Consider the following 15,000-nt stretch of genomic DNA (forward strand, 5'->3'; position numbering starts at 1 on the left):
TATAGTACAAAACATGTACAAACTGATCTGGTTTATCGCGGTATGTCTTGTTTACCGGGAATAGAAACTATAATACAACACTTTACTGACGGATGGCGGCTTTTGCTTTATCTTCTATTTGTTAAATATATTAAAGATGTTTTAATAAACCCTTTGGTAATAACGTTCGAGATGAAGAGATTCACGTTAAAAGGGACAACAGAACGTCATTACTCTCGTTGTTGTTTGCCCTGATGTCTGACAATAAATTATAAGTCTAAAGAATTTCAAAGTGTTGCCAAAAAAAACTAATAGCTAATGGTTGCTCTCTGATTTGAATGTAAATTCAAATACCCGTTTTGGTCACGGTTAATCAAACAGCAATTCCACGAATACGAATTTCGTACAAAAACACATCCAAACCAGAAGATCCAACATTCTGGGTCTAATGTTTGTCTTGTAGCCCAACATGTCCCCCTCTTTTTCTGTTTCTGTCTACCATAATCTACCACTGTGTCTAACACGCATACTATGTTCATTCTAAGGCACTAAAGTAACCTAACTGGTGAGCCGAGCTCTCCAAAACTAGTCCCCCTCATTCCAGGGCCAACGCCAAGGAACAATAAATACTAAACAACAACATTTCCATCATCGATCCTGGAATAGATCGAGCTACGCGCAACGATGGATAGAAAAAGGGGAGCTGTCCCGGCAGCCTATCATGATAAGAACAAGAAGGATTGCGTTCTCGACGGCGCCGTTCAGTCACCCAGCCTACTACTACTGCACCACTTCTGCTGACGTCATAGTTGTTGTTGTTGTTACGGAGTCCATTTGCCACCACTTGCTCGGTTCCCTTTTGTTCTTCGAGGCTCCCCTAGCTTCCCTGTCTCGCATCCTTTCAGATGCTTCGGTCAATTGAAGTGTCCTGAGCGCCTGGCCAAGGCCTAGACACATGTCGTGTAGCAGTTGTTGTTGTTGTTGCTCCATTCCAGGCATACTGATAAAGTGGGGTAGCGCTTTCCAAAGCGTCACAGTATGCGTGTACGTGTGTTGTATTTACGCGAATGTAAACGCGTGTGCGTGTGTGTGTTTAGTGTGTTTAGTTTAGTCAACAATCCGTTATTTATGGATAATATTTACAAGCACGCGGCAAGACGAGACAATCTGAATGCCCGCGCCGACCTCCCTGTTTCCTTTTTCCCCCTTTTTCCCACCCATCATCACTAGGGCCTTTTGTTTTGGTAACTATTCCCCACCGATTTCGCGGAAACTCCAATCCGATGGCGACTCTGATGAATTGTTTCATGTAACAGAACCATTCACCAGCGCCAGTGGCTGAGGTTTGTGTCGTTGCGTAAACAGACGGCATATTGTGCGGCAAGGTGCCGAACCCGATAAACAACTTCCAGTTTTGAGCATCCGAGTAGCACATGCTTCCGTCGTTCTTTCGCATCCTTTGCGGCGGCTTTGTGCTTTCGCCGGAGCTCAAAATGAAATCAGATTTGGCCCTTATTGGCATCGTCTGTTTCATTTGTGTATGTGAAGTTTTTTTTCGTGCTGTTATGATACAGAACGGAACCAACAAGCTGGTACTAGCACCGTATACCTTCCTCCGCACATCATCATGGTCATGCAGACATGTAGGACCAGTTCCTTTTTGTTTTTTCCGCCAATCGCGCAACATCCTGAGTTGGAAATGAATTTTTCATCCATTTCATATCGGGCTCAACACATCGGCCGCGGTCATTTGTCATGCTGTCCCATACACACGATGCGATGCCATCGAACGCTATTGACTGATTCGGGTACTTTTTCCCCCGGAGGTTTTTTTTTCATCCTATTTTTCGCTTATCCATATTTTTAATACGGCCCTTCATATCTCAAATATCGCAACAAATGCGCCCGACGAAGGTCCTCGCCGAACGATATTGACAGGTTTCATATTTCAGAAAAATGTTTCGGTTTTATTGCGAAACTTTGCACCGTTTCAGGGGGGAAAGTCCCGTGACAGTGGCGGCTTCGCCAAGAGGCAACATGGATTATTTATTGGATGTTCGCTTGAACGTCAAACAATGCGTCTTACTCCGGCATATCAGACGCAATTGACTCTGCCGGGGCCGGGTGGAAGCCAACTTTAAACAAAAGGGCAACAAAAAGAAAACTCTAAAAATAACCTTGTAAAGGATTGGATTGCTTCGTTAAAAAAACCTCAAACATTCTTCAAACGTTTCCCCGAGAGTCGTCAAAAGTATCGGTTAAAGTCCCTCCAAAAAAAAAACACCCCAACCGGAACAGCTGTCGCATACTGAGGTTAGGCGAATGATTTGACGTAAAAGAGCAGCGTAGCACAAACAAAACACACACACACGAACACGGAAAAATTGGTAAAGCACAAACACGCGCACACGCACACGCAACACACTCGCCGGAAGTGGGTTTGCACAATTGGGTAAGGAGCAGAGCGGGTTAAAAGTGTCACGCTGAGGGTGAAGAAAGTCTCACGAGAAACATTAGCTGCAGAGTAGCTTAGGTGTGGTTGCGGTGAGGTGGAGGGGGGTTAGGAATGGCATGTTAGGTACTGGCCGTTCCTTGCTGACCAAGTCAGCACCGTTGATCCGATCCGTTCAACAACAATTTAGATCAATTCCACGAACGGCGAGTAAGGTTTACTAGATTGATCTTGTTCGTGGAGCACAATGGATGCCTCAGGAAAAGGGAGTATTGTATGTGTGAGTTTTGTGTGTGTGTGTTTTGAAGCAATTGAGGTTGGTTGGTTTGTGTTAGCGACAGAAGAACAAGAAGGCAAGAAGACAGAGAATGCGGTACAGCATGATCTTCACACGCCTCACCTTCCACCAAGTCCGACTCACCTGTGTGTGTGTGCGTGTATGTGTATGTAAAGTCATAATGCTGTCGATTCTGACGGACAGAGGACTGTAGCTGTCAGATCAGCCTGTCAATCAAATGTTTCTTTTTTTATATGTTTTGCGTTCCGATTCCGAAAGGACTAACGCCCGGTAACGCGCGGTGCGCGCCTCTAATGTTTGTGATGATCCTTTGAAATGGCGCGGAAGGCACACGGAATGGGGGAAAAGGTGACCCAACGAAGAACGACTAAGAACTACGGGGATCGATGGCGACCTCGTCTCTCGCACGGCACACACTCACACACACACATAGTCAGAAAAATCGGGATATCTACAGTTCCGCTTCCGCATGCTTCTCTCGGCCACTGCTACCACCACTGGCCCTTCGCCGCCGGCCTCGTGTGGTGCCCAGCGTATGCAGCAACTGTCATACACTCTTCGAGCGCAGCGGTATGCACTCGCTCTGACACTGATGATCGTGCTGCTGCTGCTGCTGATGCTGCTGCTGCTGCTGCTGCTGTTGATGATGGTGGTACGGGCTCTGGAAATTGGTAGTAGTAATGTGGTTGTTGTTGTTGCTGTTGTTGTTGTACGATCGGTATGGTATCGGAGTGGAGCAACAGTGCAACGGTGCATGATCGTATCGTGGTTCGTCTGCGGTGTGGAAGCCATAGGGGGAGCTTCTCGATGAGAAATCATAAAAATCCTCATCGTAGTCGTAGAAAGGCTGCATTTGTGCCAGTGCGTTTTTGTGGTCGTTTTGTGCATGTGCGAGATTGAGTGGATTTATGTACGTGTGTGTGTGTGAGTGTGTGTGCGCGTGTATGTGTGAAGAAGAAAGTTACGATAAAGTACGATGGGTAAAAGAAAAAACTAAATAATCCCGAGTTTGTGCAGTGGCAAAACACATATACCAGCCGCGAAGAGGAAAGGCGATTGGAATGGCGAATTTGGATGGATTTGAATGCAGTTTTAGTTAGTCGATCAGTTCGATTAATACGATTAAATCCCGGTTACAAACACAAACGCAGCGATGCAGCGATGTTGCTTCTTAATTTGCGATGACGTAAGTGATGAACCTTCTGCGGTGTAGTTGCATACAAGCATGGCTTTGTTGGAGTTTCATAATTCATTCCTTCGTGTTTTGCGACTTTTGAAAGTGTTCGTGAAAGTGATTTCCTTTTTCAATAAGCTTCTAAATGGCCTAAACCCCGGTGCTTAAGTCCTGACATCGCATGTTGGTTTACGATAAATTTTTGGTCCCTCTCCACCTAATTCTTTGTGTTTTTTTGATGAATCCATAATCCGCTCGCATCTGCCGAATACACCATTCCGCATTCCTGCCGGCACTGGGTCCAACTGACAGAACCGGATGCGATGGCAAAAGCACGCAGCGATACACACACAGTCACACCGAAAAAGAAACCACCCCTCCCCCGACTGATACCTTAATGGCTTGGAAAGCTTGGTCTGTCCAACGCACGGGTGGATTTCCTTTTTCCGGTGACCTCATTTGTGCTGCCCAAATGCTCAGCGAGCTCATTCGGCTTTCCAGAGCCGTGCGCAACCACCACCGCGAGTGATGGTAACTCGAAAGGAGAAAAAATTTGAAAGATAACGCTACAAGAAACCGGCGGAATGGCGGAATCGTGGCGGCGGCCGAGAGGAAGCCAAACGGGGAGTCTATTTAGAAGGGAAAATTATAACATCAATTTATGCTAATAGCGTGGTAATTTGGTTTCGTTCCTCGTTTCAATCGCTTACGCACACCTACGCGACGCCGGTCCGATATAGGCCTAGACCAGCTTTGGTGGCTGGTTTTGGCACCACGGCATCACCACCGGTAACCCCACCACCCCGCCCCTTTGCCAAGGTGGCAAATGGTGAATGAAGATGGTACCGAATGACAGGACTAGTGGTGGGGGTGGTGGTGCTGGTGGTGATGGTCGAACGAACGACCGGTGTGCGAAAGCAGAAAGGTAGAAACAAAATGGAACAACACTCTCCGATGAAATGGCGCCAGAGATAGGCGGCGCGCTTTCCGGGTTTGTCGGGGTGCGGCTTATCGAGAAATAAATAGCAGCGTGACGTCAGAAAGGAGCGTGGAGGTGGTGCGCATCACCAGCGGCTTTATCACTAGCACGCGGGTGGTGGGAGATAGGATGTGGCCTGATAGGTGTTTGCCGGTATTTCCTTGGAATTATGTGGCAGGCGGAATGTGCCTTTATGTCCTAGAGGGCTCCTAGAGCGCACAGCAGCAGCAGAGCTACTACTACTACTACAGAGAGATGGCTACACCGAGTCGGGAGATTACAGTGCGGTGGGAGGGGTGGTAGGAAAGAGGAGCAAGGGATGTGTAAGTGACCGAGCGAGCGCGAACAGCCCATGATGGTGAGGGGGCAGGAAGTGATTTAAGTCATCGGTGCTAATGTGCCACAACCGGGAACCAGCAATGGATACCAGGAGACACCAGCTAATGGACTGCTGCAGCACCGTAGCACCTTCCTCGCAAGCCCATCCACCGCTTTGGTTGCCGAAAATGAGCACCCAGAGCACCGGGATCCCTATTTGGCACAACGCCGTGGGAAGGACAAACAGAAGCAACAAACAAACCAAAAAAAAAACAAAACAAAAAAGAAAAACAACTTTTGCTCTAAACGTGCGGGGTGTGAGAGGATAAGAAAAGGGGACTACGGGTGAAGGTGGGGGTTGGCTACAAATTATCCGCTCGCTTCGCTGTATCGCCTTGCAGTGCAGTGCAAGGAGGGGCTTCATTTGCCGTGTTTCAACATGTGTTCGCTGATAAGAGAAAGGAATTAATGTTGCTGCAGCAACGTGCGCGTGGCATGACGGATGGCCGGTCCGCTGCCCGCTCCGTGGTCATCCCTGAGGCATCGTGAATCGTGTGCGTCTTTGCTTCGGTCGCCTCGATAAACAAATTGGACTTGACTTAACTTTTAAACAAATGATTCTTTTCGCCTTTGACCCATTCCCCTACCCTAAACCTTGCTCAGGCTATGGAGACGACGGAAAACATAAAAAAACATAGTGAATAGAGAGAGAGAGAGAAGGAGAGAGATAGAGAGAGTGATAGAGAGCTTGACATTCTTGGCCACATCGAATTGCGAATTGCGCAAACAGGACAGCCGCCAGGCGCGGACGTTGCGGATGCTGAAAATGGCGTGATTGTTTTTTTTTTTTTTTGCTTTTTGTTTTGTTGGTTTGGAAACGAAACGATGGGAACGTAAATGTACCTTTGACGTGCAAAAGCAACACTCAAACTCGGATGGCAGCTCAGCATCGGACTTGTCCCGCTTGCTGGTGGAGGAGGTTTCTAGTGCAACTTGTCGCCGCAGTTCTTCTACTTCCTAGAACGAGTCCGATTGGGGAGTGTTTATAAAGGACATCCGATGCCGCATGGTGTAGAGAGAGAGTGAGAGAGAGAGTGGAGTGCGATTGGAATTATTCGAGAGAGGGACAGAGATAGAAAGAGAAAAAATAGAGAGATAGAGAGACAGAGATAAAGAGCAACGGTACGAAACGAAAAGAGTGATTAAGAAATTAAGTTCGAATGTTTGAAGCGCGTGAAAAGATAGAGAACATCGTGTAGACGAGAGGTACGAGTAGGTGTCAGCCAGTCAGCCATAACTATTGCGGTTGCAATATTGATTGTTTGAATACTCATTAGAGTATATCTTGAATATTTGCGTGCTTTAATGTTAAAAAGAAGGTAGTTTTTGGCACGGCCAACCATGCGCCTCCATTCGAACCACCATGCGTCTCCATCGCAACGAAAGTGTTTATTGTTACGTGCATGCATCTCTCTTGTTTTTCAATTAATTATCTCCTCTGCTGTGCAATCAAAGCGTAAACCAATGCACATATTTGTGTTGGCTTGCAAAATAAGTATACGTATTCCGATTTCTTCCGATTGATTTTAACAATCATACCGTTGTGAGAAAAAAAAAACTGCATTTCATTTCCTGTTTACCTCGGATTGTTAACAGAAGCGGAAGCTTGTTTTTAAGCAAGCATTTACATAAATGCTCAATCGTTATTGATAAAACGCTTTTGCTGTTGCTGTAGTGCCAGTGTAGAACGAGTAAAACGGTGTCGATTAAAAGGTATTGCAAATGAAAAAGCAGTTGTAAAGCACGAACACGGCAAAACAAACGAACACGAGCAAGATGCACTGTTGCGGATCACTGGCTTGGAATCGCTGCTATAGAATTAAAGTGTTTAAACAAAGTGATCTCAAACTGTGACTGTGTGACTGGAGTGGCAAAAGGGCTGGTGTTCTCCTGTTTTGGGGCGCGGGCGCACGCGCTCGCGACCGAACGAAACAAGCAAAACGTTGGCAGTAGAGTAGTATTGTTTAGATGTTAGATGTTAATACCTCGTGACTCCATTGATTGTTGTAGTACTAGAAAAGAAGGTTGATCGGAAGGAGGAGGATAGGTTGTCATTTATTTACATTTAACCGTACGGGTGTGATGCGCGATGGATGAGGAGGAGACTATCTGAAGCAAAACATGTGCTGCCGACACGGGGAACAGTCCAGCTAGACACGGATGCACCAATTCTTTCAACCGTTTGGCTTTTTAGCTCCACCTCCATCAACATCAACTTACGGAACCGATCGAGCGCAAGGACAAGTCAGGCCTGTTGCGGAACTGTTTGCCGGTTTACCGTAAAGGTACGGCGATGAATTTCTTTTTTTTGTTGGGGTTTTCCGGTACACTTTACAGTACCTCCCCCGTACTATACTACACCAATCGTTTGAGCGAAGGCCAACAAATAAAAACCGTCGAATCCGTCGAATAATGATCCGACAGATCCGGGGCGGTAGAGAGCGATAGTATTTGTAACGTAAAATGGTAACGTAAAATCAGTAACACAACAACCAACATTGAAAAACTAGCACAATCAGTATGCGATAAACAAGGAAGAAAACGGTTTTGCACTAGATGATAGAATGATGGTAGAGAACCGAAACAGAATGGAAACGAAATCGATAATGATGATTGTGAGATGATGATGATGATGATGATGAAAGCTGCACCACACTATCACAGTAGCACACCGGGGGGGGAGGATGCCCGGTGGGGAATGGTTAAGATGATGGTTGGCAGAACACAGGGAAAAGCGAAAATGGAAAACCTGGAACACATACCGCTCTGGTCGCCATCATGATCGGTGGTTCATGTTGCGGTGTTTCCTGGATGATCAGCTGCTGCTCCTCGTTCGCATCCATATCGAGCATCATGTTGTGATGCTGCATCGAGGGGCTGTACGGTGGGGCCGCTTCGGCATCGATCGATGCACCCATCGGTTGCGAGAAGCTATCATTCTGTGGAAGGTAACCGGAAGGTTAATCGAAACAGCTTGGCCAAGACGCGCTGGTAGAAATAAAAAAACTCTGACGAACACACCTGTGAATTGACTCGTTTGCGTGAACCCGCGGAATGTTTGTAGTTTTTGTAGCATCCGGCGCCGGTCATGGCAGGATTGCGACCACCGCTCACCGAATCACCCTCCTCCGTACTGTTCCCATCGGCAACCGATAGGTTGTGGCCTGCGTCAGCGTCACACGAAGGAGAAAACAATTGAAAAATCGGAAGCACCGGTCAGACAACTGGGACGCACGCAACGGTATGACCACCAAACCAATGTGTAGCCAACCTTCGATGGATGACGGCTAACTTGCGACACACACACACACAAAGGCCAAACACACACACACACACACTCACTCCACAGCACATAAAACGGACGCACATTGGATGGTGTGCGCCGGGCCGGGCGCACGCATTGGTCTGCACACACCATCTTACATCGATAAAAAGCAACAGTGTATATGTGTGTATGCTTATGTGAAGCAATTAGGATCGATCGATCCTAGTAATGCTCCGTGCTTGAAGCTTTAATTGATTTTACCGTTCCGTCGAATTTCCGAACGCCGTTTGTTAGAGCATTGAGCACAAAATAATACCATTGGAACAATTTATTCGGGTGAAAGTAATCATAAAACGTATCCGTGTGGTTCTGTAAACCAAAATGGAAGTAACTGTGTAATGGTAAAAATGGGACAAACACGAACTAAAGTACAGAACAGCATTCTAACACACAAAACGAGTTCCACACTGGACAGAAAAGCTGCAGCAGCATCGTTTGAACCAAGAAAAGAAATCTAAAAAAAAAGGAGCGCTTACTCAAAAGGATTGTGGTAAAATTTCAACAAAAACAAAAACGACGCACTTTCTCTCTTTACTGTTGCTGTGTGTTAACGGTGGGTGGTGTCAGTGAGCAAAGGGAAGCGGAAATCATTTCTTCGTTTAGGGTTTTTTATATGGGTTTTTTTGTTGTTGTGTTTTCTTCGCAAAATGTCCTTTGACTTTATTTCGGTTCTGTTTATTTTTCCAACGATATCGTTTACGCTACGCGTGAAGGGTAAATCCCGATCACTCTCAAATGGTTCAACAGCCTAGTGGTATTTAGTAACAAATAACCTTCATAACCAAGCACTATAGATTTTCGCCGCGTACAAGATACTTAAGTACTAACTCATGGATCCTTAATGGTTGCGCCTTGACGGCCGAGACAGTAACCTAGTCCGAGTGCGAGAAGCCAAACCCAGAGCCAAACAGAGTTTCGATTCATGATGTACGCGAGTAAGATGAAGTAGAAGAACACTGAACGTACTGCTGCGCCTAAAGCATATCGGCATAACGCGCTACGCGTGCTTTGAAGAACGGAGTTGGCTACGATCGAACAAAGAGGAGACCGAGGCCTCTGTGAAGTGTTACGGAATGTTATTGCTTTTTTCTCTTAGTTTTCGTCCCGGTAAAGGCTTTTTACTCCGTAAACGCAATACTGTGTGGACGACGGACAAGGTTGGGCTGTGAGTATAAGGGCGGTCAAGATGTATGGATTCAAAAGTGTACATTAAGTAGTATCGAGTAGCTTACAGGCTAGTTTATAAAAGCGAAAGAGCTTAATGATTGGTTTTGCTATTAGCGTCTATGGCGCTTGTTTTTGGAATGCTCTCGCAAGCTCTGGCTGAGAATGAAGTAGGTATTAGATTAAAATTAAGATATCAACATGTCTGGTTCTGTCGTAAATTGCTAATGAGAAGCCCTCAAGTAACGTTTAAGAGAACATTGAGTACGAAACGAATGCTACGGATAGTAAGTGTAATCAACAGCTAAGACGCTATATTATTTCTTATACAACTCTTTTCAACTAAGCATATATTGTGGTGGTTTTGTTTTTCCCTATAATAAAACTATCAGATGGAATTCAATATTTGAACAGTAGTAGAACTAAAATTTGTGTAGAACTAATATTCGTTTTCCGAAAAACCGAGAACGGAAGGGACCGGAAGAAATGTCGAAAGATAGAATGAAGGATGTGCCTCGCTTTGGACGGTGTGTTTATACGTTGTTTTTCTTTTGGTTTCACTGTGCTCTCAGACATTTGAACATTTATCAATCACCTCTCGTGTCACAGCATTGCGCGTAAGCTTGCTCACATAAATGGCGTCCACCTTCCCTCGATTGCCTTCGTTTGTATATCCGATTATCTAATCAAGCACATTCACATTCACGAACCGGTCCGGTTGTTTGTGTCCGGTTGGTTCGATTCGTACCTAAGCTTAAGCCCAGCGCTTTCAGCGTTTTGTAGCAGTCTCCTTCAACGACGTCATGTCGGGTATAGAGTGTTTGTTGTCTAGCATAATTTACTGCATCGATCCTGTGTCGATCCAACACTTTAGAAAAAGAAAAAACAATACACCAAAAGCTAAACCTGCATATAATGGATCGGGTTGATCCTCGCAACAATTTACCGCGATGGTGCCGGGAATCAGTACATTGCTCACCACCCATTTTCGGTTTGCCATTCCCCCGCATGAAATGTCCATGAAACGGGAAACTGGGAACGGACTGGTGTGAGTTGCAAAAGTTTACCATCGAAAAGCTCGCCAAGTCTCGATTATTTAACCACGTTTTTACCTAATTTGTTTCTTTACTAATCTTGCAGTTTAACGATTTGTTTTCTGTTTTTTTCTCTTTCTCTCTCTCTCTCCCTCTCGATAGTTTGCCTATAGTGTTGGTTCCTTTCCTGAAATTTGTGATTGTTTTGGGTTTGGTTTTTGGTTGTTGTGTACTGTGCGCGTGTGTGTCCAACATTTTAGGATTCGCTTCGATCTAGCATATTTTGGCTACACATACGTGGTAGCAATGCTCGAAAGGATAATACAATAAACCACTGATTTTTTTTTCCGTTAATTCCAATTGCGCAAATTGTGAAACAAAAATGGTTCGAATGATATGATGCGTATGGTTTTTTTTTTTTCATTTCAATTTCGCTTCCCATAATATTGTCCTTATAAGAACCTAACGTAAACGTTGGTTCATAATGCGTAAACGAAGAGCACCTAAACTCGACGCTCAAACCTAAAGCCCTTTGTCTCAACACCTAGCTACTGAAACGTTCTTATAATACTCGCTCAAATTCTTTAAAAAAAGAAACTTGGACGAGGAGTTTGATGTTGATCTCAATCGGTACACCGTACATTGTCGGGTGTTCACTAGCCGTTTTTTGGGTATTTCTTCATATTTACTTTCGATAAAAACTGCGCCAGTTTTCTACCAACTACAGTAGCAGTAGCGGCGCCGAGGTTTACGAGCAAGAAGGAGGCGATCTGACTTGATTGTGTGACCGGTAAACGGGCGGAGTAGAGATTTCTAAATGGCGTTTATGCGAGTTTTGCAGAACATTATGGTTGATATGAGCAGGGTGGTATCACCGGGATACCACGTACACGAGTAGCGGTGCGCTCCTCACTATTCTCCGCGCGTAAGCGTAATGTACAACATCTTCGTAGCAATTCGCTTGCAATGTACAACACGACACGGTTCGGTCCGCTGGTAGCCTGCTCTAAAATATTGCACCGCTTGATCGTTAATCGTATTACGCAGATAGTCAGAGCGGAGCAAGGACATCGCACACAAGCTAGAAGTCGTGCCCAAGCGGCGCTTTGCAGTTATCTCTAGTGAAGCTCATACTGTGATCCATGATTGTTGAATTGATAGTTGTTGAAGTAGCGTTTGGAAGCGGAAAGTAGAATTAAGTAGTAGTAATACGAGTGGTGTAGTAACGGTATAGTAATAGCGATTGCTTAGTATCGTAAAAGTAGTAGTAACTTGAGTTGCCCCTGCTGGTGGTGCAGTGGGAGTAGACGAGGCAGAAGCAAATGATGCGCTGCAATACCATCCCTCCGGCGCCTTCGCCGCCATTCGCAGGCTGTTTGTCCTTGCCAGTTGCACATCGGTTCCGGTACTGAAGCAATGCTGAGGCTATCTGACGAGATCGTGCCCATCGACGGTGAAGTTGTTCAGCATCATGCTGGCCGATTCGGTTCGCAGCTCCTCGTTCAGCTCGGCCAACCGTGACGAAAGCGGCGGTTGACGGCGCCTGGCAGCGATCGGTGTCGCTAGCAGTGACTCTACTGGTGACTCCATCAGGTCACTGTGTTCACCTGAGAGAGGTACAACAATAAACGTGGGGAACGGGAACGAGGGAACGAACGAGCAAGCATATCAGTCGTGGTAGAACGAGACTTCCGCAAGAATCCGATCTGATCGCAAAGAAATAACGAAGTATGGTCTAAGATCGATCTACCGCTACAGATCATAGTGAATCTGTTTAGTGTCACGATACGTAGTGGACTCTCTGCCTCTCTGTTTGCTTTCTAAATCCCGGCCCGTCAGATGAAAGCCTCCGCTAATTACAGCTTGCTACTGATTTAGGCTGGTAAAATGGCTACGCAACTGAACTGAAGAGTAATGCTTTCATGGCTTTCAATCTGACGGTAGAAAACAGTGCGCGAAGTGGTGCCAAACCCCTGCGTTGGTTTTGATTTTGGAAAACCAGTTCAGCGAGCACTTCTGGGCGCACTATTTTGCTTCCGGTCGAAGTTGGTTGGTCAAAGCCATTAGCCAGCTACTAGAATACTACGAAAGAAACAAATTTCTCCTAAAGTACGGAAACGATTGGCAGCAGCAATGAATGGCTTAACCTTCAAACGACCAGCAATATTGGAGCAAACCAAACACTTCCCTCTCCATTTTAAGTAAGTTTACAACGATTTCTACGATAACATAACTTTTCTCGTTTCATCGACAGTTGGGACACCGAGCGAGTGGAATACAATTTCCTGTTCGACCAAAGGAATGACGACGGTGAATTTCTAATCAGCACCCCAGCATGTCAATTTTGTACTATTGCTAAGCGAACAATATTGCTAATCATTTCAATGTAATTAAGCGCTACTATGATACAGACTGTTTGACGACTCATCGTTCGAGGCCGGGGGTCCGGGACCCGGGATTGCCTTGCTAGCGGTAAATGAATCTAATGATACAAAAAATGTTGGCTAAAAATACAACGAACGCAAAAAGAAGCGAATGGTTGAAAATATAGAAACTACTAGAATTTAAAGTCGAATTCGAATCCAGCCGGTGAAGACTAGGGCGAACAGAACGGAAGTGGTGCTCGGCTGAAAAAGTAGTTAAACAACAACTTGTGCCATATACACAGCGCAACCACGTGTGGTCTGCTGTCGTTTGAATCGGTGTAAAATGTCAAAGCTCGTATAAAAAAAACCTCCGACCACGTGATCCACCCTATCTGTAGGCTACGCGTACGGGAAGAACAATGTTATGCAAAATGTTGAATGATTGATTGCAAAAAGGAGCTACTAAAAACATGAGAAAAAGAGAAAGAGGGAGAGAAGAAAAGAGAGAGAGATAGCGATCCTAGGAAGATCATTAGTAGCTTGTTGTATTACAACAAAAGATGAAATGGATTGCAACCAACAAAAGGGAAAATCATCAAAATCAAAATCTTTTCTTGTACAAAACAAAACATTGCTGGTGTTTATCGTTTTCCGTATTGTGCACGTCATTCGAAGGGGGATTCAAACCAATTCGTTTGCCGATAGTTCATTCAGTTGCGTTGGTGTCTTGGGGTAGACTTCTTCGGTGGGGTAGTATACTGCATACTCTAGCTCTAGGTTGTATTAAGTGAGATCATACAGTTATTTGGCTGTTTGGAGCAAACGTTTGACTTTCAGCTACTCGAGTATCATCTTCCAGAATTATTGAACAGCACCATTGAACTTAGTTCAAATAAGAATCGGATTTTTTATGATGTTTTCCTAAAGTTACTAGAATTTCCTCACAACACACTTTGAGTTCCGTTAATGTGTAATTAAATATCTAAAAGCGCTGGTTTTGCTTTATACTTATACTTTCTCTACTTACTAACGGCTCACTTAATTAATTCATGCTTTTAGCTATCGAGCTGTTGTTCGTTCGTGTGCTCGTCAGTGCACATTGCACAATGCCCAATGTATAGACATCCTTTTGCTTCGCAATATCGTAAGTTACGCACCCCCTATTCAACCATTTTCATCGGTTGTCTGCTGCGTTGCGGTAACGCGATAACCAAGAAGCTAGTGGGTTCTTTGGATTAAAATGGGATTTATGGGGCAGTTCTGGCCGAGCGCGGCCATTCGAATGGCCAACATCAGATGCACACAGATGCAATATTGTAGGGGGGTATTGGATGGCATTAATTCCGTTCCGCAACGTTGGATGTTTGTGGAGTGTAAATAGCTTTTTCGGCCACCAGCTGCTGCTATGTGTGTGGTAAGTGCTAACCCGAGAATGAATTCCGGATGTTACACGCCTCAGGATTGCTTGGTACTCTGTGCGTCGTGATGATCCTATCAGCCTTTGCAGCCAATGTCACCTAACCGGCGTTGAACGCAGAACCTCTTCCGCAAGATAAACAACTTGCGATGTGGACGGGAATAAATCTGAAAATTACATTCCCCCATACGATGCGTTTACTCGCACTGCACGTGTCCTTGTGTGCGTTTAGCTTCGTTGCAAATGGCACACGGATGCCGTATACACACAACACTGCATCCTTCGTTCCAGTTATGCCTAGTCGAGCCACCATTCACAGGTCACATGTGGTCAAGGGTCGTCAATTACTCCTTCAAAACATCTTACTCTGCCGACAGGCGTTTGGTACTACAACAAAAAACGAAGGTCCGCTTCAGACCCAAAGCACTACCTTA

General features: G+C 45.3%; 1 protein-coding gene across 5 annotated transcripts in view; it reads right to left on the reverse strand.

The window, feature by feature from the left end:
* The window catches only part of LOC125958038 (potassium voltage-gated channel protein Shab), an 82,990-nt gene that overhangs the window by 6,322 nt on the left and 61,668 nt on the right, over nt 1-15,000 (reverse strand). For 4 of the 5 annotated variants that reach the window (XM_049691134.1, XM_049691133.1, XM_049691132.1 and 1 more), the window contains exons 8-11: nt 8,282-8,424; nt 8,023-8,199; nt 7,246-7,272; nt 6,104-6,217 (exon numbers count right to left, since the gene is read on the reverse strand). In XM_049691134.1, coding sequence (XP_049547091.1) covers nt 6,104-6,217; nt 7,246-7,272; nt 8,023-8,199; nt 8,282-8,424 — 461 coding nt within the window. The remainder of the gene's footprint in view (nt 1-6,103; nt 6,218-7,245; nt 7,273-8,022; nt 8,200-8,281; nt 8,425-15,000) is intronic. The other variant, XM_049691135.1, reaches the window with a different exon arrangement.

The sequence above is a fragment of the Anopheles darlingi genome, chromosome 3 (genome assembly GCF_943734745.1).
Source record: "Anopheles darlingi chromosome 3, idAnoDarlMG_H_01, whole genome shotgun sequence".
Lineage (NCBI taxonomy): Eukaryota > Metazoa > Arthropoda > Insecta > Diptera > Culicidae > Anopheles > Anopheles darlingi.